At 30.1% G+C, this 21,145-nt stretch overlaps 1 protein-coding gene across 1 annotated transcript in view; it reads left to right on the forward strand.

Annotated features, from left to right (window-relative positions):
* Nucleotides 1–21,145, forward strand: part of LOC107457133 (tetraspanin-1) — a 30,380-nt gene continuing 9,235 nt past the window's right edge. The window contains exons 1-4 of the mRNA XM_016075209.4: nt 1–456; nt 11,633–11,830; nt 14,015–14,095; nt 16,408–16,503. Coding sequence (XP_015930695.1) covers nt 160–456; nt 11,633–11,830; nt 14,015–14,095; nt 16,408–16,503 — 672 coding nt within the window. The 5' untranslated portion in view covers nt 1–159. The remainder of the gene's footprint in view (nt 457–11,632; nt 11,831–14,014; nt 14,096–16,407; nt 16,504–21,145) is intronic.

A 21,145-nucleotide genomic window follows, 5' to 3' on the forward strand; every position in this document is an offset into this window, starting at 1 on the left:
CCTGAACTTTAAACCACTCTAAAAAACGGTTTCTTTTACGGCTTTCTTACCAATCCTACACTTTTATCAAAGGATTTTACTTTTTAAATAAATTTTTATCGCTTTTTATTCGAATCTTCAATTATCTTTGCGAACGATTTCTATAGAAAACGATAGATAATGGCGGGAAATCAAGATACCGAAAAAGTATCATTAGAGATGGAAGCAGGATCGAAAGCAAACGATAACATTATTGGAGACGAAAACAATACTGTCAACGCCACTGACGAAAAACCTCCAGATCCACCGAAGCGTGATCAGTCTCTGGAAAAAGGTGACGTGCTATACGCCACTGTGGAGAAGAAAAAGAAGTGGAATTCGATTCGCAAACCGAATTTTGTTTACAAACAGAGAAGTTCAAAATCGTGGATGTCTTGTTTGAAGATTTCTCTGATTGTGTTCAATTTATTTATTTGGGTAAGTAGTGTAGCTTATTTATATGAATTATAATTCATTTTAAAATTTATTATGCAACTGAATAATAATGTCCTCGATTTTATTCACATTTTTTAAGGAAGTTCAGTTTGATTTTCTAATTAGGCACTTGCATATTTAAAAGCGTTCACCCAGAAGATAATTTTTTTCTTCGCGTTCGCTCAAGTGTACTATTTGACCCGATTTCCTCTTAAGTTTTATATACAGGGTATCTGCTACTTTTAGATTTTCAAATCCATGACTAATACCAAGAATTTTTCATGACTTAACAAAGTTACTATTTGCTCTGTCAAAAACACAACAATAAATTTAAAAGAGTATTATAATAACATTAATCGAAATGATAAGTTTAACCAAAACTGTTATATTCTGTATCTTCATATTTATAGATTTTAAAAACAAAAGAAAGAGTTGAAGCAATAAAATTGCTAAAAAATTAACAAAAGAAAATAATTTTTTTTCTTTTTTCCAGCAGAATTATATTCTAAGCATACTTATTTTGTTCATCGGAAAGGAAAGAAATACTCCTGAATTTTCTGTTCTCACAATGACTGGCTTGCTTCAGCTAGAATGAAAATGATGAAATAAAAAAAAATAATAACAAAAATTCGGAAATCAAAGAAGTTTAAAAGATAATTCACTCTAGAAATGATGTTCTTTCTTTCATTTTTTGAAAACACACCATTTTTAAAGAACATGATAAAAAATATTTTATATTTTAATAAAATATGATTGTGAGTGGGGATTTTGTTACAAATTCAGATATTCGGAACACCATGAAATTAGGGGGGCAAATTCCATTTTAAAAATTAGATTTTTCGGTAAGCTAAATCAATGACTTCCCATGACTTTTTTTAAGAAAATGGTTAAAATCATGACATTTCATGACAAATTTTGTTCATCGAATTTCATGACTTTACAGGTGCGTAGATACCCTGTATATAATAAGGTTTAAATCTTGAATTACTTTTCTTTTCTTTAAGAAAAAAATAATCAGTAAATAATTTAAATGAAATAATTATGTATTTTGTGGCTTTTATAAATTATTTATAATTATCTAGGATGGGGATAAGTTTTGTGATGTATGAGGTAAAAAGGATGAAGTCAGGATTTAATACTGAGGAAGCCTTGCGAAGCCACGTGTTTCTTTTGTTGACATTTGCTTTGAAAAATTTATTTTTCTTGATCAACAAAAAATCAAAGTTCAAGTAATTGTTCTTTGTAATCTCTTTTTAATTTCCATTGAAATTTTTAAAAAAAATTAATGCATTCTTTTTCAAATATTAAAGCAGACGAAAATTCTATTTTCGTATTTATTAGTAGAAAAAAAATTGTTTTCAAATTTCGCACAAACTGAAAGCGATTGCTTTATAAAATAATTTCTAACCGAAACACTTTGAAACGAAAAAGAATTTATTAATTCGTATTTATTAGTAGAAAAAAAATCATTTTCAAATTTCGCACAAACTGAAAACGATTGCTTTATAAAATTATTTCTAACCGAAACATTTGAAACGAAAGGAAGAATATAACTTTTTCGTACAAAGATTTCCGAGAAGTTTATTCTTAATTCTTTATTTTACATTTTTTTCTTTTAAATTTATACTACTTTTGAGATAGAGAATTCTTCAAGAAAATTCTTGAAACTCGTTGCTTGAAGATTTTTGCCTTAGATTTTTAAAGTTTTTTGAAATGTTTTGCTTGAAGATTTGTGTAATTTTTTATAGCTTGTGTGTAGTGGTAAGTTTAAAATTTTTAGTTTGTAATTTTTAGCTTATAATTATTTATTTTAAGTCACAATATGTTTTGTTTACTAATATCACTGTATGTTTTTTATTTATTAATATTTTTTCAAATAATTCTTTTCCTAATTTGAAAGAGTTCAAGCAGCTTCGAATTCATTTAAGCGAATTCCCATACAGCTTCTAAATTTTGTCTCAGTAAATTTTGTATTTCTGCGTTATAAGAAACAATGAATTTGAGAAATATTTCACATTATTTTTTTAAAATTTACCTTATGATAAATAATTATTTTTATTTTGAAATTATTTTGATAAAGGAGCATAACTAATTAATGAAAGATCAAAAATAAAATTGATTTTATAATGGGACACCTGCAAGTGACGTATTGTGAGTATCTTGATTGGTTGTTGAAACGTGGCATTTGTTTACGTTAGCAACTGTTCTTTACATATGGCCATGTATTTAATTAACTTAGCGGTAATTAACAATTTAAGTTACACAGAGAAACTTAGCTCAGCTTTAATACTCCATATTGCAGATAAAGATTACCTGGTGCTGACATCATAGATCACATGTGTGGGTATGGGTAGTCTTCTTCTTGGAGTGTAAGGACCCAATTAAGCGATAAAGAATTTTTTTTTAAAGATTTTATTATAAAAAAAGAATTTATGTCTATGTTAAATGTGTTAACTTAAAATTGACATATCATTATTATTTTATTCTTTCACATGCGAACTAGGCGGATTTATCTCTTAATTGCAAATAAGAAATCTTTAGTATTTTTTGCAAATTTTTTAAAGCTCTTTGAGGTTATTTTATTGAAGTAGTACGACTTATTTAATGGCTGTTGCATAGCATTTGTAATTTAAAAATCATCCATAGTTACTCTTATACTGGGTGTTCTGTAATCGCTGCCCTCAATACATATCTATAGAATCCTTGTGAAAAATTATGCGAGGGAAGTATACTTATTAGGGGTCGCACATTAATATTTAAGTCAGAAAATAAAACAAAAAGGCTAGCGTTATCTAACAAACTATTGAGAGTAGGTGTGACAAAAACACCCAAACTTGTTTTATTGCCTAATAGAGCTTGGGAGTGTTTCGCATAATCACCTTTCAACTCTCCACTGTTTCCTCGAGCAATCAGAAAGTTTTTTATATTTTCAGTCCTGCTTTCCTTATGAGTGATTGGTTATTTTCTAAAAAAAAAGAAGTTTTTTCTTCTCTTAACTATTAATTATTGACCCATAATGTGCTCACATTTTCGAATCAACTTCTCACTAGAATTCTTAAAATGCAGGATGTGTATAGAATTCTGACAAGTCCTACTAAGTTAAATAAAAAAAAATAGTTCAAAATTCTCATTAAGTTATTGCAATATTAATGTTGTATTTCAATATTAATATAATCTATTAAAAACACACACTTCCATGAGTTTTTTCATAAATTTTAGTTTTAAACAAATATAATCAAGCAGGTCATTCATTTGATTTTCTTCATAGTTTTTTTATACAATCATTAGAATATCACTGATTGTATATTCTAATGATTGTATGAAAAAAGCATTAGAATATCGCTGATTGTATATTCTAATGATTGTATAAAAAAAGCATTAGAATATCACTGATATATATATTCGCTTTCTTTCCCCCCTTTCTTTCATTCATTTGATTTATTTAAAATCAGTTACAACAATGGTTTGATAGGGCGACGCGAATTTAATGTGCTTTAATAGTTAAAAGCAAATAATGTTTTAACAAACTTCGTATAAGCTATGTATTAAAAAAAATAAAACAAATGGACGTCATAGAAACGGGAATTATTTAATTAATATAATTCTGAAATATAATATCTCGTTCATAATTAAAGTATTAATGATGCATGCTAAAGTCAACGTTTCAGTTTAGCCAGACAAGCATTTGTTAATAAACTAAAATTTATGCGTATAACAATAATATTTTGCAATCTGATGGAAAACAATGGTACATGGAATGCAGAAAGGAGCGTAAAACAGCCATTGTTTTTCAAGGAAACGCATAACTATTTAAAGTTGACGAAATAAATATTTAGAGAAAACCAAGATAAAAGGAAACTATTTTCAAAACAGAAACATCACATTTCAAAGACATCTGCTCCTGCACCTGCACCATTGAGAAATGTGACCAATACATATTTAATTAAGACTGAAATAGAAAACTAAGCGTATCCAAACACTCTATATTCATAACTGAAAGAATATTGCATAAAACAAAATGGACAGCCTCTTTATAAGTACTCAACTTCAACTTTATTCACAAGCTGAATAGTCTTGGAAAAATTCTTTTGGGATCAAAGAATTGGTAATAATTAGCACTATGCAATCATGCGTGAAATTGAAAAGAAAATACAGTAACAATTAAAAATTATTTCATTTTATTATTATATGTTGCTTTTTTATATGCAGCTTTATTATATGCAGTTTTTTTTTCTCATATACAGCACGACACAATTTTAAACGTCCAAATGAGCAACTTTAGCTGAACTTTTTAGAAGCTGAATTAGTATAAATATAAAAGAGCGAATAAATTTCCATACGGACAGGAAAAAAAAAGCTTAGTTGCGAAAAGGGTGAACATTTTCTTATTGTTCCTTCGCTAATTTTATTTTGTTTCCAAAGATCATGCTTATTTAATCCCCAGAATTATAAAAATGATTTACTCTATTTTAAACCTCCAAATAAATAAACTTATTTCTTTATACTTAATTATTTTTTAAGCATCTAACTAAATTATGTGTGGGTTATTTTTAAATTTATTGTTTTCCTTTATTTAAATAACTACGCCATCTAACGATTTTTTTAAATTATGGAAGGTTTTATTATTTTTATTAAAGGACGAGTAGTTAAAGCACATCTAAATACATTTGTCGCGAAAGGAAAATACAGAGATATTTTAGGTTATAAAAAGTTTGGGAAACTTTTAATTTAGTAATGTTAGAATAATTGGTACTAAAATATAGCCTATATGGGTCTTATTATGTTCAAGAAAGGTTTAAAATCTAAAAAGATTCCGAAAGAATTTTTTTAAGCACAAAAGTTTTTTTTTAATTTTGTTTTTTTTACTCTCAAAAGTATTTTTGATAGAAATAAAGTATATCAGAATTCTTTTTTCGTTTTAAAAGTATTATTGATTGTAATTGCACAATTGCTTTTATACCATTTTTATCATTTTCTTTAATATCTGTTTTGCATTCATATATTTTTAAAAAAATAAGTTTAATAACAAGATGTTTAAAATGTTAATAAAGGGCCTAATATTTTGCGCAAATTTAACCTAGTTTTACTTTATCCAAATGTGCATGAAATTCGGAATCAAGAGTTTTCCACATTCCATCTTCGTAATGCCCACATCAGAGGCTCCCGTATCGTTTAAGTTCAAGTGATTGATTCTATCAAGCGCTCGCCTTCCAATGAGGTGAACCGGGTTCGAATCGCAGCGATGGTGGGTAGATACGAATTCCGCATCTGGCTTGCATCGACCACAGTGGTGACGCAAAAATATCCTAAGTGGTAGACGGATCATGGGTTAGAGTTCCATGCCTACAGGCTAACCGTGAGAGTTTTTTGTGGCCTTTTTCTCCATGTAACGCAAATGCGGGTTAGCTTCATCAAAAAAGTCCTCCACGACGGCAAATGTCTCCCAAACCTCGATCCAGGAGTTTCCTTGTCTTCTGGATTGGGTTCAAAATGACAAGGCTACGGAGTTGAACATTAGTAGCCGTAAACCCATAAAATTGGGTTTGCTGTTCAACGACAGTTATAAAATTATAAAATCGTAAAAACAAATAAAATATGAATTATAGGTGGATATAAATATAATCAGAGGTTTCAAAGCTCGTCACTGGTACACTCACTCGTGGAACCCTTCTCACTCTTCCACGGCAACCTGGAGTTCCGCGGAGAACCCTTGCTCTAAGGGTTATCAATAACAAAAGAATTGGCCTTCAAATCGATAGAATTAATTCATGAATAATGACACAAGTAGTTTAAATCGATCTTAGAATCATTAATCCTTTCTTTCTTTTACTCAAAAAATAGCGATTTGTCGGAAACTATACTTCCACAAATCTATTCAATTATAGAACCGGAAATCGACGAGAAAAAATGAGTCTCCATTTTAAAAATAATTTGTAAAAAGAGAAGACGTTTTTTTTTTCTTTATTTGTTGTCATCTTTCAGTCTGCCTGTCTACAGCTGATTTTATTAATGAAAAAAGATAGGCGTCCTTGAAAGTGTATGAAAGGCGCTTTTTGTTTCTCAGAATGAAATAACAAGACACTGACTTTCTCGGTAAAAGAATTTTAATTATGGACAGTGTGTAAAAATAAAAAGCGGAACACCTTAATTACTCTTGGTATAGTCCAGCGATTCAGCTACGGAACCCTAAAGGATTTTTTATTATTATTTTTATTGTAACCGTCGTTGAACACTGACCCAATTTTTGGGTTTAAGACTACTAATGTTCAACTCCGTAGCCTCCTAATTTTGAGCCCAATCCAGAAGACAAGAGAACTCCTGGATCAAGTATTGGGAGAAATTTACCTTCGTGGAGGACTTTTAGATGGAATTAACCCGCATTTGCGTTACATGGAGAAAGACCACGAGAACCTCTCACGGTTAGCCTGACGGCAAGGGAACTCTAACCCATGATCCGTCTACCACTGAGGATATTTTACACCAGCACTGCGGTCGGCGCAAGCCGGATACGGAATTCGTATCGACCAGCCACTGCTTTGATTCGAACCCGGTTCACCTTATGGAAGGCGAACGCTCTCTGAGCCATCGCGGCTCTAACCCTGAAGGATTGAATTTTTTGTTTCGTCGGATCCCCAACTTTATAAATAATGATGCATATAAAAACATTAAAAGCTCCCGCTTTTAATGTTTGGAATGGATTTTTTTAAAAATCTCTTTTGCAGTCATTATCTTAAATTAGATTTCATATCGGTCAGTTGAATTCACTGCATTTAATTTAGTTTTAAGTTTATTTTGGGGGTACAGCGGAAAAAAAAAAGAAGAAGAACGGGCCACCTTGAATAACTTTTGATCCAACATCGGATCTTCACGTTCTAGGACTCACTCTTTATGGTTCGAGGGGTGACCTCAAATATGTTAATGAATGAGTACATACGATATTTTAAGTTACGAAATCAGACGCAAAAACGCACTTTCTCTGAATGAACATACCTTTTTTTGAGGGATTTCTGACCCTCAAAATAAAGGCAATCTGGGAAGCATGGTTTCCGTAGTTTGATCAGGAGAGCGAGCCAAAGTTTGGACCCCTTAATGTTAATTTTACCTTTTGCGTATTTCGAAAAAAATCTTTTAAACTTTTTAAAGCGAATCGAAAGGTTTTTCCTCATAATTACAAATTTAGTTTATCTAAAGATAATTTCATTAAAAAAATTAATTTTAGTAAATATTAATTATTTTTTATTACTTGATTTAATAATAGTCGAAAAAAATTTTAACTATAAATTGAATTGTAATGTGTACAATTTTTTACGTTATTTTAAAGTATGTAATTTTATATGCAAAAATACAATATTTGAGCGATATCGGTCGAATAGTTCCTGTGAAATCGAATTTTATGAAAGTCGTATAGTTAAAATTCGATTTCTCGGGAACTATTCGGCCGATTTCGCTCGAATCTTGTATAAATATTGACCATACAATTCAAATTTTTTTCGACTATTGTCAACTTAAATAATTAAAAAAAAACAAATACTTATTACAATTTATTTTTTGTATGGAATTATTTTCAAACAAAGGAATTTTATAAATGTCCGCGAAAATTTTTCAATTCGCTTAAAAATTTCTTTATTGTGAATTGCGCAAAAAAGTAAAATGAACATTAATGGGTCCAAACTTTGGATGGCTCTTCTAGCTAAAATACAGAGACCCTATTTCCCAGATTCCGGCTATCCCCTATGTTTTGGGGATCAGAAATCCGAATCCGCTGGAGAAAAAAAATGTGTATGATGTTTATTCTGAGAAAATACGTTTTTTTAAAAAAAATTTCTTTATCTGATTTCGTAACTTAAAGTATTGTGCGCACTAATTAATTAGCCTATTTTAGGTTACCCCTTTAAACCATAGATTGATTCCTCGAACGTAAAGATCCAATCATTAGATCAAAAGTTATTCAAGGTAATCCCTTTTTTTTTTGCGCACTGTGCAAAAGCGAAAATGAAACAAGTTATGCTTTTTGTTGGAATGAAAACTAAAAGAATTGTTTTAACGGAGCCTTTTCTTTACATAGACTTTTCTTTACATTCCAGGTCAACGAATTTAATAATATTTTATTTTAATTTGAAAAGCGCGATAGGAAATATTGATACAACTTTTTCATAGATGTTATTTGAAACATAGTATTTTTTTAAACAAAGCATTTTCCTATATTTCATTCGCCCTTTACTTTACATAATTTTATAAAGACATCTGAAAACGAAATCAATCAATAATACATTTGTAATTAGATCTAAATAATAATAAGGTTTCAAAAATCATCACAGTTAGATAAACAAAAGTCCTAATTCTCGGAACACCATTTGGGGTTCCCAAATGGTGTATGTCATTTATGTAAATGTACTTTAAAAAAGAAAAATTAAATACGTTGAGAGTTGTCGAGCTTTTTGGATAAAATTCTGTTTCTTTTTTTTTAATATCAGAAACGAAGCAAGAATTTCTTAACGCATGGTTATGTGATTTAATGTGTTTAAACGACTTACTGGTATAAATCAGAAATTTCAAGCAGATCAAAATCACAAGATCTTTAGAGGAAAAGTTTGAGATATTCTGAAAAGATCTTGATACACAAAAAAATTCCAGTCGCTTAAAACACACTTGGAGTTTACATAGAGTTTCTCTGATAAAATGTCATCTGAACAAAAAGAAAATATACTCAAGAGCTATTTAGATATCTTAGAAAATTCAAAGGAAGCAGTGTTGGCACGATTTTTTCCATTTCGAGAAAGCGTTACAGTTTATTTTAAGACACATTGCTAAAGGGGATTAATTCTGCTTTTTTCTTGAGTGGTTAAAGTTAGGAAATAGAATTAATAAAATTCCAAGAAAATTCTTCGTGGGGGAAGAAATTTGTGAAATTAAGTGAAACATAAGGAAAAGTAGAGAGATAAGATTACATATTCATACATCAGAGAACTTAACAATGGTACAATCTTTTTCAAAAGTTTTCAGACATGGACACATTTGAAATTTTTGCTTCTTACATTATTTGAGTCTTCATAGGTGTATGAATACAGGTAGGTCTTCTTATCAATGAACTCAACTGTAAGGAACAACCGCCTTGGTTTATAAGGATTAATGCATTGGGTTTAAGCAAAGTAGGTGTTTTATTAACCGCTTACCTTATCAATTTTTTTGAAGGAAAAAAAAATACAAAAAATCAACATATTTTTTTATTTCATTAATAAATACAAGGCACTAAAACGAAATCTAATACACATATTTTAAGTTGAAATTTTAATATTTTTATGTATAAAAAACATTTAATTTACTATCAGTTTACTATCCAGAGTTATCAAGGGGAAAAAAATTAAATATGAGTCTTTGTATGATAGTTTTTAAAACAAGGAACAACACAAAAGTGATACTTTCCAAACACCAGTGAAGTAATTCGACATTATTTTACACTTTTCTTCTACGTAAATTCAGCAACCATTGTATATAAAATAGCACAAAACACGTCTGCAGTCACACAATCCAACAGCAAAACAGCCAATCTCAGTAGATTATTATTTTTTTTGTTGCTTCCGGCCGAGTAAAAACGTGATAGAACTAAACGTACTGACAAATTCTGCTACGCCCGATTCATCTCGGGTTGATAAATATTTGCAATATATACATACCCGAGTTAACTCGCAGACAATCAGGGAAGCGGTTAAAAAAAACAACCCATTCAATTCCAATCAGCAACAGGTGTCACACTAAATGAGATTCAGGGCACGCGTATTTTTAAAGCAAATTATTTATTTATATGAATAAAATATTTTGCTCATGGTAAAAGGTTCGTCATTCCTGGTTTAGATTTTGTCAACTGTAATCGCTATAAAAACAAGTTACTTTCCCCAGAATGTATTTTAAAACTAACTCATATAATATTTAACAAAAGAGTGAGACGATTTTCATAGAAGGAAAACCGTAATCGATATTATAGTAATCGATAGTTTATCATAATGTCTGAAAATCACGCGATTTTTTTTATCAAACCTTTAATCATGCTTCTTTATTTCTCTGTCTGAGCACGATATTATTTGCCTTCTCGTAGGGTTTTGGTCTAAATGTGGCTGAACTCTAAAAGTGCTAGATCAATAATTCCATTAATCGCTTCATATTTTTTTTTTCTCCTTCAAAGAAACACAGTGACTCATAACTCACGTGACATTCACAATCACTCGGGCGGAAACGCATTATGGCATGTCATAATTACCTTTCTCTAAACACAATTGAAAATAAATAACTTGGAAGACCATATTGTCTCCATGTATCTACTCGTTTTAGAAATGTAATTTTAGGCTTTTTTTTTTTTCTTAACCGTTTCCCTTACACATTTTTTTGAAAAAAATTGCAAAAAATCAACATATTTTTTTAAATTCATTAATAAATACGAGGAACTAAAATAAAACATAATACACCAAGTTCTAAGTTGAAAATTTAAAATTTTTAATGTGTGAAAAATATCTAATTGACCATCAGTTTACTATCCCAAATGATCTCAGGTAAATGAAAAAAAGTTAAATATTAGTTCACATCTTCTATATATGTTCACATCTTCATCATCTGAAAAATCATCTGCATTCTTTTCACTTTCGCTCGCGGGAGCAATTTTTTACTCTTTTTTTTTCTATGTAAACAACTTTGTTTTTATGCGACTGAAACCGGTTTGAACTTGTTTACGTTCGTGTATTTATTGGTTAAATTAGACGATATATAATATAAATATAGAATATTTATTATATCGGGTATTATATTGGTTTATTATAATAATTAGACTAAATGATTAGACGTACTGTTTAATAATGACATGATTTGCACGAGTTTATCTGCAATACTTTTATATTTAAACATGTCATGGGTTTCTATTCAGAAGATTTTTTTATAGACGGGAGCGTAAACAAATTCAAACCGGTTTCATCTGAGTAAAAACAACACAGCTGCATAGTATCAGCAGATAATTGTAATTTTACATATAATCTTATAGTGAGTCTAATAATATGGGCTAGGACTGTATGTTCTATGAATGAGTTATTTGCTTTAAATGTGTTTTGACGTTATTTTTAGTGGTATATTTTCAATACCAATTCATTTTGCCTGATGAACAAATCCTGTTACTAATTTCTTCTTGTTCTTGTAGACTCTCGGTGCTGCCATTACTGCCCTGGGAATATGGGTGAAGACTGATGGTGATTTCAGCAAGATCCAGGATAACTTGGATGTAAAAGAATTCACCACAGCAGGATGGATCCTCATTTTTGTCGGCATCATCATTATGCTGATAGGCTTCATAGGATGCTATGGTGCCATAGCATCTCAAGTCTGCATGCTCATCATTGTAAGATCATAATTAAATACCATTTTAAATTGATTCTCTTCAAAATGGCCATTGTACCAATTAAAGAAGAAAAAAATGGATGAGGATAGACCTGTTCGAAATGCTAAAAGAAACGGAAAATTTATATTCACTAAGTTTCAAAAATAGTTACGTGGATCGTGGACAAAAAAACGAATTAAACAATGCTTTCCGCTGTAGGTCAGACAAATTCTAAATGAAATAGGCGCCTGATAAAATTTTTTTTTTTTAGATTGATAAAAAATGTTGAAGTAAAAATGGTACGAGTAGCTGTTTTAAAAATATTCTTTTCCAGTTTTTCTCAATTAACAGCACCAGAGCTGCGATGGCTCAGGGGAAAGAGCTCGCCTTCCAATGAGGCGAGCCGTGGTTTGAATCCCAGTCGATACGAATTCCGCATCCGACTTGCACCGACCACAGCGCTGACGTAAAAATATCCTCAGTGGTAGACGGGTTAGAGTTCCTTTGCCGTTAGGCTAACCGTGGGAGGTTCTCGTGGTCTTTTTCCCTATGAAACGCAAATATGGGTTTTCTCCATCAAAAAGTTTTCCACGAAAGCACATTTCTCTTAATACTTGATCTAGGAGTTCCCTTGTCTTCTGTATTGGGTTCAAAATGACAAGGCTACAGAGTTTAGTAGTCGTAAATCCAAAAATTGGGTCGGCTGTTCAAAGACGGTTCTAAAATTATAAAATAAAAAATTAACAACACCAGAGCCCCCCCGTTGGCTCAGTGAATAGAGCTCTCGCTTTCCAATGAGGCGACTCGGGTTCGAATGCTAGCGATGGCTAGTCAATACGAATTCCGCACCCAGCTGGCACCGGCCACAGTGCTGATGTAAAATATCCTCAGCGGTTATGAATCATGGGTTAGTCTTTTTGCCGCCAGGCTAACTATGGGAGGTTTTCCTCTCTATGTAATGCAAATGCGCTCCATCAAAAAGTCCTCCACTAAAGCAACTTTCTCCCCATACTAGAAGTTCTCTTGTCTTCCATATTGGGTTCAAAACTACAAGGCTACGGAGTTTAACATCAGTTGTTGTAAACCCAAAATTGGGTCGGCTGTTCAACGATGGTTAAAAAATTATCAGCGCAAAGTTAAGCGAAAATAAATTACTTACGTAAATCGAACGCCGGTATTATCTCCTTCAATTTTTCTTTAATTATTTTTTTTCGTTATTTGGGTATTCTGTATTTTTCTCTTATAGGTTAGATTCTAGAACTATAAAACAAATCATTATTTTTCATTTATTTTCTAGGTTTAAGAATAGACAAATAATTTTTACAAAATTGCTTTTTTTTCATGATTTTTTATCTAAATAAAAATTCAATTAATAATGATATTATTTGGTAAATTTTACAATGCGGTGTTTCTGTAAAGAGTCATTAAAAAAAAAAATCCGTCACAAAAACTCTTCAATTTCACAAATTGTAATTTTTCTACGTCTTATCATTTTGCGTCATTTTCACGATTAGCAAAGAGGGCCATTGCTAAAGATAGACAAGCAACGGTTGCACACTCGCAGCAGTCATGAAAATGGCATATTATTCATTAAAAAAGTGATATTTCGTAGCATGCCTTCGAATAAAAGCTAACGTTCAGAGAGTGAAAACAATCTTAAAAACCGTTATTCATTAGATATGCCTTATCTTTTTCTGATTTTGTTTTAGCTTGTGATAAAACCTCTCTGGAAATATTTTATGCTGCGAGACGCTCATTATTTTTGAATATTTTTTAAATCATTTCTTTCTCTCAAACTATTTCTACACGTAGAGTTCATTATTTAAGATAAATTTGAATATTATAACTAGAACACATTTTAAAGCACTGTGAATAAGCTATTTTTCGTTGCTTTTTTTCAGGAATTCGATGAAGCTATGTTATATTTAAAACTTGCTCATACCCTTAATATATATCTATATATTAAGTGTGGTGATGACTGAACACCGTGCATGCGTGAAATTGAATTTTTTTATTGAGTAAAATGAATAATTATTGTTGTTAGTGCAGGGTTGCCGCACCTTGAAATATCGATCCTTTTTTATCAGTTTTCAAATTTTTCTGTAATCTATATACCCTATAGTGATACTATTAGTCAGTAACTTTGTTATTTTTTCCTCTAACTCTTTTCCCATTCAGTTTTTAACTTTATACCTTTTTTTCCAGTTCACAGTTATTGTAGGCATTGTTTTGGTGCTGGAGGTAGTTGTTGTGGCTCTAGTATGGACAACAGTTACAAACAAAAACGTAAGACGAAAAGATGTTTCCATTTTTATTCTCGTTATTTAATGTTCATCAGTTAAGAGCATTTGATCTTTTATTTAATTAATAGTTAAGATTCCCTTTCAGCCAAAAAAAGAGATTTTACTAACTCCACGGGAAATTTATTTGTTCAGTAGTCAATTTTTGTTTCATTTCATTCATTGAAATGTGCTCTGTTGAACTTAGTTATCAAATTTTAAGTTTGTAAGTTTTTTATATATATTTTCTATAAGCTATTTTAAAATTTTATCCTGTCAGCTTTTTTAAATTTTTTTCCTGTAAGATTTTTTAAATTTTTTATTTTGTTAAGTTGTTTCAAAATTTTTTTTTCAAAGTTTAATATTGAAAATACTTACAAACTCGAAATTTAAAATTTGCTAAGTTCAGTAGAAAACATTTCGATGAATATTTCTAAATTATTCAACATTATTAATTAGTTATTGGTTTCAATAATTCAAGAATATTAATTAGTTGCTAAATAAGTAAAGAACGCTCGGGCATATAATTGTCCGTAGATTGAGATGGAGGAGGTAATATGGAGGAAGGAATAAGTTCAAAATGTGGAGATAACATGGAAAAAACTACAGAACAATGAAAAAAGGAAAGAAATAAAGATAATAGTGATGAAAATAATAGAAATCCGGAAAAAATATCCAAAAAGAAAAGGATAAAAAATTTATAAAAATCCGGAAAATAAAAGATATAATCTTTTCATCAGCTCACACGATTATATCCGCAAAAATGAGTGCATTCTAATATTGTATCAATGTAGCCAAAGCAAAACATATCAATACAATAGTGTGAGGAGAACTAAAAGAAAAAAAATTACATAAAATTTCACAACAAATAAAATCGAACACATTAAGTAAAAATACGACTTAAAAGCAGAAAATAAAATGTTATAAAAAAACAGAATAAAACATAAACGAATTCAAATGAACTTACATGAACGGGAAATTTTTCAGGAATGATTTAAAATATTTTCAGTCCCGCAGTTGACTGATCGTTTAAGACACGGTTTCCAGCATATCACCGAAGTCAAGCATCACTGGCTGTGGTCAGTGTGCTGGTGGGTGACCACTTGGATGAGTCTAAATAGGTACCGAGAGTGTGCGTTTTGGTCTCGTTAAACTGTTCTACTGTAAAGTGCTCGACTTCGCTTGCAGGCCATCGGGCTACCGAAGCGGGGGTGCCATCCCCTCTGCAGAGGATCAAATAGTGATGGCATGTCTTCGGATCATCCTCAGGGATATTTCCCAGACCGTCGCCAATAACCCATTGTGCAGCTCGAGTGTGACGTAAATTAACTACAATTACAATATTTTCGTAACAAGATTGCCACTTCACAAAATATTAAAACAGAAGCGCAAATTGAGGTAAAAGCGTTAGTGGAGGGATTTTGTTTTATAGTGCGTTCTTACAGCAGTTTATTAATTTTCTTCGTTTTTTCTTTTTGTATCGTATGTTACCAGCAAAGCATCTGTGAATATATATATATATATATATATATATTTCACAGATGCTTTGCTGGCTCATGGACGTATTAAAGGAGAAAGCTAAGCAAGCTTTTGAAAAGCCTAAAGTATTTCTTTATGGAACTTGAAACGCGTTTTTCTCAGAAGCCCATATTTCTGAGCGGTTCCCTCAGTTTTCTGAAGTTCCATACAAAATCCAATGTCGAACATGTATGCAAAATTTTATTTAATTTTTAATGCGAGTCTGCTATTCGAGTCTGCCATAGATGAACAAGAATGAAAATGGATCCTAAATTTTCAACTAAATGTAGATTCGTAAACACATGCCATTTACAATCTTAATGAAATATATAACTTTTCTTCCAAATTTGTATACTAAAGAATACAGATTTCTTTATTTCAAAAATATTCATCTGGTTTATTGCTTGTCTTCCTAACATTGGCTAAGCAGTATATTACATTTTTCCAAGTCAAAGTCAGATTTCGTGGATAAATATTAGCCCATTTCTTTCCAACAGAATGAGGTAAAAAGTGACTGAAATGTATAACACCTTAAAATACCATTTCCACAAATAAAGAAAAATGTCAACGAAATTTTTTTTTTTTTTTTATGGAGTTCCTTGATGCTACTTTTGTAGGCCCTATTGTTTTCTTCTGGACAAATTCTTTCGAGTCACGTTATACGCTTACAATAATTTATAAAAAATACGCCTCTGGGAGAAAAAAAGACCGAAAGAAGATTCCTTAGTAATTACTAGAAATTATAATTGCTATTGTATTCAAATGTTACCATAGCACTGAGGTAATCTTATTTATTTGCAGACACAAGAAGACATAAAACTAAAAGCTAAGCGAGCCATGATAAACATAGCAAGAGATGATAAACAAAGAGAATTCATCAATTTAGTACAATCAAAGGTAAGTATACTCTAAAAAATAAATATGAATACTAATCTAGTTATGCACAGTTGCGGACACCTTAATAACTTCTCATCTCATTTTTACCCTTAATTTTTATGATTCGTTGTTAAATCTTAACATAAATATGTGAATTATTTTCTGCTGTTTTAAATGACGAAAACAGACTCAAAAATGGACCATTACAGATACCTTTTTGAACGATTTCTGAGTTTCAAAAAGTAATTGAGGCAAGAAGTCGTATTTTTGAATTTTTATTTCTCAGGAGCTATTCGACCGTTTTTTCTAAAATTTTGGATTAATGACTTTAAATTACGTAAATTTAATGGATGAAATTTTTTTTAATATCTTACAATTGAGGTCTTTTCGACCATTGATGAATAAAATAATAGGTTATTAACCGCTTTCCTTACCAATTTTTTGAAGAAGAAAAAAATGCAAATTATCAACATATTTTTTTATTTCATTAATAAATAAAAGGAACTAAAACAAAACATAATACGCAAGTTCTAAGCTGAAGTTTTAATTTTTTTTTATGTGTAAAAAATATTTAATTTACCATCCGTTTACTATCCCAAATGATCTCTGGCAAATGAAAAGAGTTAAATATGAGTCTTTGTATATGTTCACATCTTTATAATCTGAAAAATCATCTGCATTACTTTCATTTGCAAGCGCCATTTTTTTTACTCTTTTTTTCTATGTAAATTCATCAACCGTGACCCCCTAAGTACCTACTATGTTACTGAGGGGGGTTAGGTACAGAACACGTCTGCAGTCCTACAGGCAGCAAAACTCATAAACAAAAATGGGCAATCTTCCAATCACAGCAGATTATTATAATTATTTTGTGTATCGCTTCCGGCCGAGTAAAAACGTGATAAAACAAAACGCATGGACGAAATCTGCTATGCCCGAGTATACTCGGGATAATACATATTCGCATTATATACGTACCCGATTTTATTCGGAATCAGGGAAGCGGTTAACAAAAGTTAGACTTTTAACGTAAAATTATTTTCTGTCAGATTAACGAATTTTATAATTGGGTGCAAATATTTTTTGATTCGTTTAAATAATACCAAAGGTGTATTGAAATACACGAAAAGTGGTATTAGTAATATGTAGTTGTGCCCCCTCTTATTTTGAGATCAAAAATCGGATTCCGTCTAAAAAGAATAAAAAAAAGAGTGTTTGTTTTCAGTACGCTCTGATTTCGTAAATTGAATTATTGTCTGCACAAATTAATGAACATGCGTAAGGCATGTTCATTAATTTGTCAAATCAAAAAATCAGTACAGTGTAAAAATCCGTCAGTTTTATGTTACGTAATCTTCATTAATCTATCGTATGAACACAAAAAATCTATATTTCGTCAATCCATGACTTTCTAGTGCGGAATTCAGCTAAATTTTTGCAATTACGAGGGACAAATTTTGCCAATCAAAAGCCTGTATTTTTACATATCGCAAAATGCGATATGTTTATAAAAATACAAGCTTCTGACTGGCTTAATTGAGCCATCATAACTGCAAAAATTTAGCTGAATTCCGCCCTAATGTCAGCAAAGAGATGAATTTTTCTCAGCTAGATCATGAAGTTAAAAATCAAAAAACTGCATTTGACATGATTGACATGGAATTGTCAGAAAATCGGTAAAATGGGCAGAACGATATTTCGTCTGACCTTTGGAGGGGGGGGGGCTTTATAGCTATTTTAGGTTCTAGTAAATTTTCTTCTTATATATGTATTAATGAGGTGAAAATTTAAATACCTCCATAAAGTTCGGATCTTCATTACTGAAGTAGAGGGGGGCCCCTAAAGAAATTTTTGCCCTGGGCCCCAGTTAGGCTAAGTCGGGCCCTGAGCCCTGTAATAGTTAAGATTGAGGCCTAATGCGTGATAATCGATGATCGAAAGTTATTAAGCTGTTTACTTTTTCCCCTTCTATCTATAATTGATTAAACTTTTAAGTATCGTTTAAGAAATCTTAATTTTCTAGCCTGTTACAATGCTGATTAATTTTTTAATATTTGTAGATCTATTTGGAAGTTTCAATTCGTTTTTCTATGTTCTATTTTAATATATTTTTAATTTGCTGCTGCGATTGCATTTTTTTATTATAATTGTATGCATGTTAAACTCATTGAATTACTTGCATTTACCAAATACTTCTGGAATTATAAATTTAAAGTATTTATTATATCCATGTTATACTCATTAAATTAATTACTAAAATGCTAGTAGGATAAACAATCATTGAAGACTTGAGTGTATACCTGTTAAACTCTTTGACAAATTTACCCTATTACTACTAAGATTTTTTATTAATTGAAAATTTGTTACTATCATTGTATTATTCATAAAAAAAAACATTTCAAGATTATTATTGCAATTATATTCATCAAAGATTATTTTAATAATAACATTATTATTTTGGAAATAATTTCCTACAAAGAATAAAAATTGAAGAAATTCACTATTTTCTTAAATTCATACAAATAAAATTGTTTTTGTTACAAAAATAGTACTACACAAGGGACCAAAAAAAACTATTAGTTATTTATACATTTACAAATATTTAAAAATTATTGTTGTTTTCAGACATATTTTACATTATTTTTTTAGGCATTTTTCTTTGTTTTTATACATTTTGTTTTCATTTTTAAGTTAGCAAAGAGTATCTTTTTAAAAAAATGTGCATTTTAGAGAAGTAAAATTTGTATTTTGTTATTTAACGAAACTACCCATTTTTAAGAAACGAAAGAGTATTCCCTAAAATTGTTCCTTTTTAAGATGAAAGAGTATTTAACAAGAGTATTGAGAAGAGATTATTTTACCAAACTGTTCATTTTTGAGAAAAGAGAGAGTATTTCCCAAAACTGCCCATTTTTGAGTAGAGCATATAACTATTTTACACAGCTGTTCCTTTTTAAAAGGAGAGAGATTATTTTAGAAAACAGTTTCTTTTTGAGAGCGGAAAAGGTATTATCTAAATCTGTTTATTTTTGAGGAGAGGACAGTATTTTAGAAAACTGCTCATTTTTGAGAGCAGAGGGCTCCAACGGTCCTTAAAAACTGCTTAATTTTTATTTTGGAAAATAAGGGCCCTTAAAAGTACTTAATTTTGATATAAGGTTTTTAAATGTCCTTAAATTTTTTAGCATCACTAAGGATAAGTAGAATGTTACATAAAAATTTAAATCTACTCAACTGAAAGATCCTTAGATTTTAATAATCATTTTATTCAGTTATCAATTGCAACTTAATATACCGTTTTTTTAATTTTTGTTCAATTTTTGGTTGCTTTAAAATCAGTTCATGTTTTTCACCAGAATGTTTAGTAACATTAAAGTTAATTCATAATAACATGTTTGGCTGGAAATAATTTCGTTAAAGTTCATCATAAAAGTAATTATAACACGTTTGCTGGTCTAGTAGCGAAATATAAAAACTTCCTGTAACAATTTTTCAATGTTTTTGCCAATTTTCTTTATTTCCTTTTTTTTAGTATACATGAAAAAAATTACAAATCTTAATTTCTGCACTTAATCTTACAATTCAATTTCATTGAAATCATTAATAATGGAATACAGATTAGTTTCATATGTTAACTTTTATAATGTAAATGACGTTAACTTTTAACAATCTGAAATTTTTTTTATTCAAAAAACCCGACCCGGGTTTGCAAAAATAGCCTGGTACTTCTTTTCTGAACCCTGTTAATTAATACAATTATATCAGTGTGTACATTATAATAAAATTATTTATTATTATTGTTTTTTTATTGATGTTTTTAGAAAGGTAAATAATTGGCACTGTCACTGGCGGCATAAGTCCTTAATTTTTCAAGAAAGTGCTTAATTTTTTCAATAAAAAGTCCTTAAAAGTGCTTAATTTTTACTTTTTTAAAAGAGTGGGAACCCTGGATATTGTTCAGTTTAGTAGAGAGAGATTTCTCAAATCACTTTATCACTTTTTTTACTAATGAAAGGGAATTTTATAATGTTTTGCATTTCTAGAGAGGAGAGAGGCATATTTTACTGATTATTAGTTTATAATTTTTTTTTAGAAAAGAAAAATAGAGTTCTTTATCTAAATTTCCATAATGTAAAAATGATTTCACATTAAAATTCTTCAGTGGCTGAAAATACTTTATTAGAGCACATATCTATGCCACACAACACAAACAAAAATAATAATATTAAAATAAAGAAATAATATCTAATCAAAGAATGAAACTAATAGAAAATAAGGAAATAATAGTAATTTACATCGTGCCCATCGGCTCCACAACTACCAAAACATTCTAATTTACTCCCTTTTTCTCATTACAATTCATCATTTCAGCTCGCTCGTAGCGCCATCTAGATGAGAAAAACCTTACAAGAAACATTTACAAAATATAACATTTTTAAGAGAGGTTTTTCTTAAATGTTACATTTGTGAAAGAAGGAAGTATTTTACAAATTTGCAGATTTTTGAGACGAGGGTATTTTACTTCAATTTTTATTTCTGGGATAGTCTTTTACAACGCCATGCATCCTTAAGAGCGAAAAAATAAAATTTTCGAATTATATTTTGAGATAATGTAATTTTTATAAAAAGGTATGTACTATGCATCATTTACAACTTTTGTTAG

The sequence above is a fragment of the Parasteatoda tepidariorum genome, chromosome 4 (genome assembly GCF_982258835.1).
Source record: "Parasteatoda tepidariorum strain Cologne lab strain chromosome 4, Ptep-v5.0, whole genome shotgun sequence".
In the NCBI taxonomy this organism is placed as follows: Eukaryota; Metazoa; Arthropoda; class Arachnida; order Araneae; family Theridiidae; genus Parasteatoda; species Parasteatoda tepidariorum.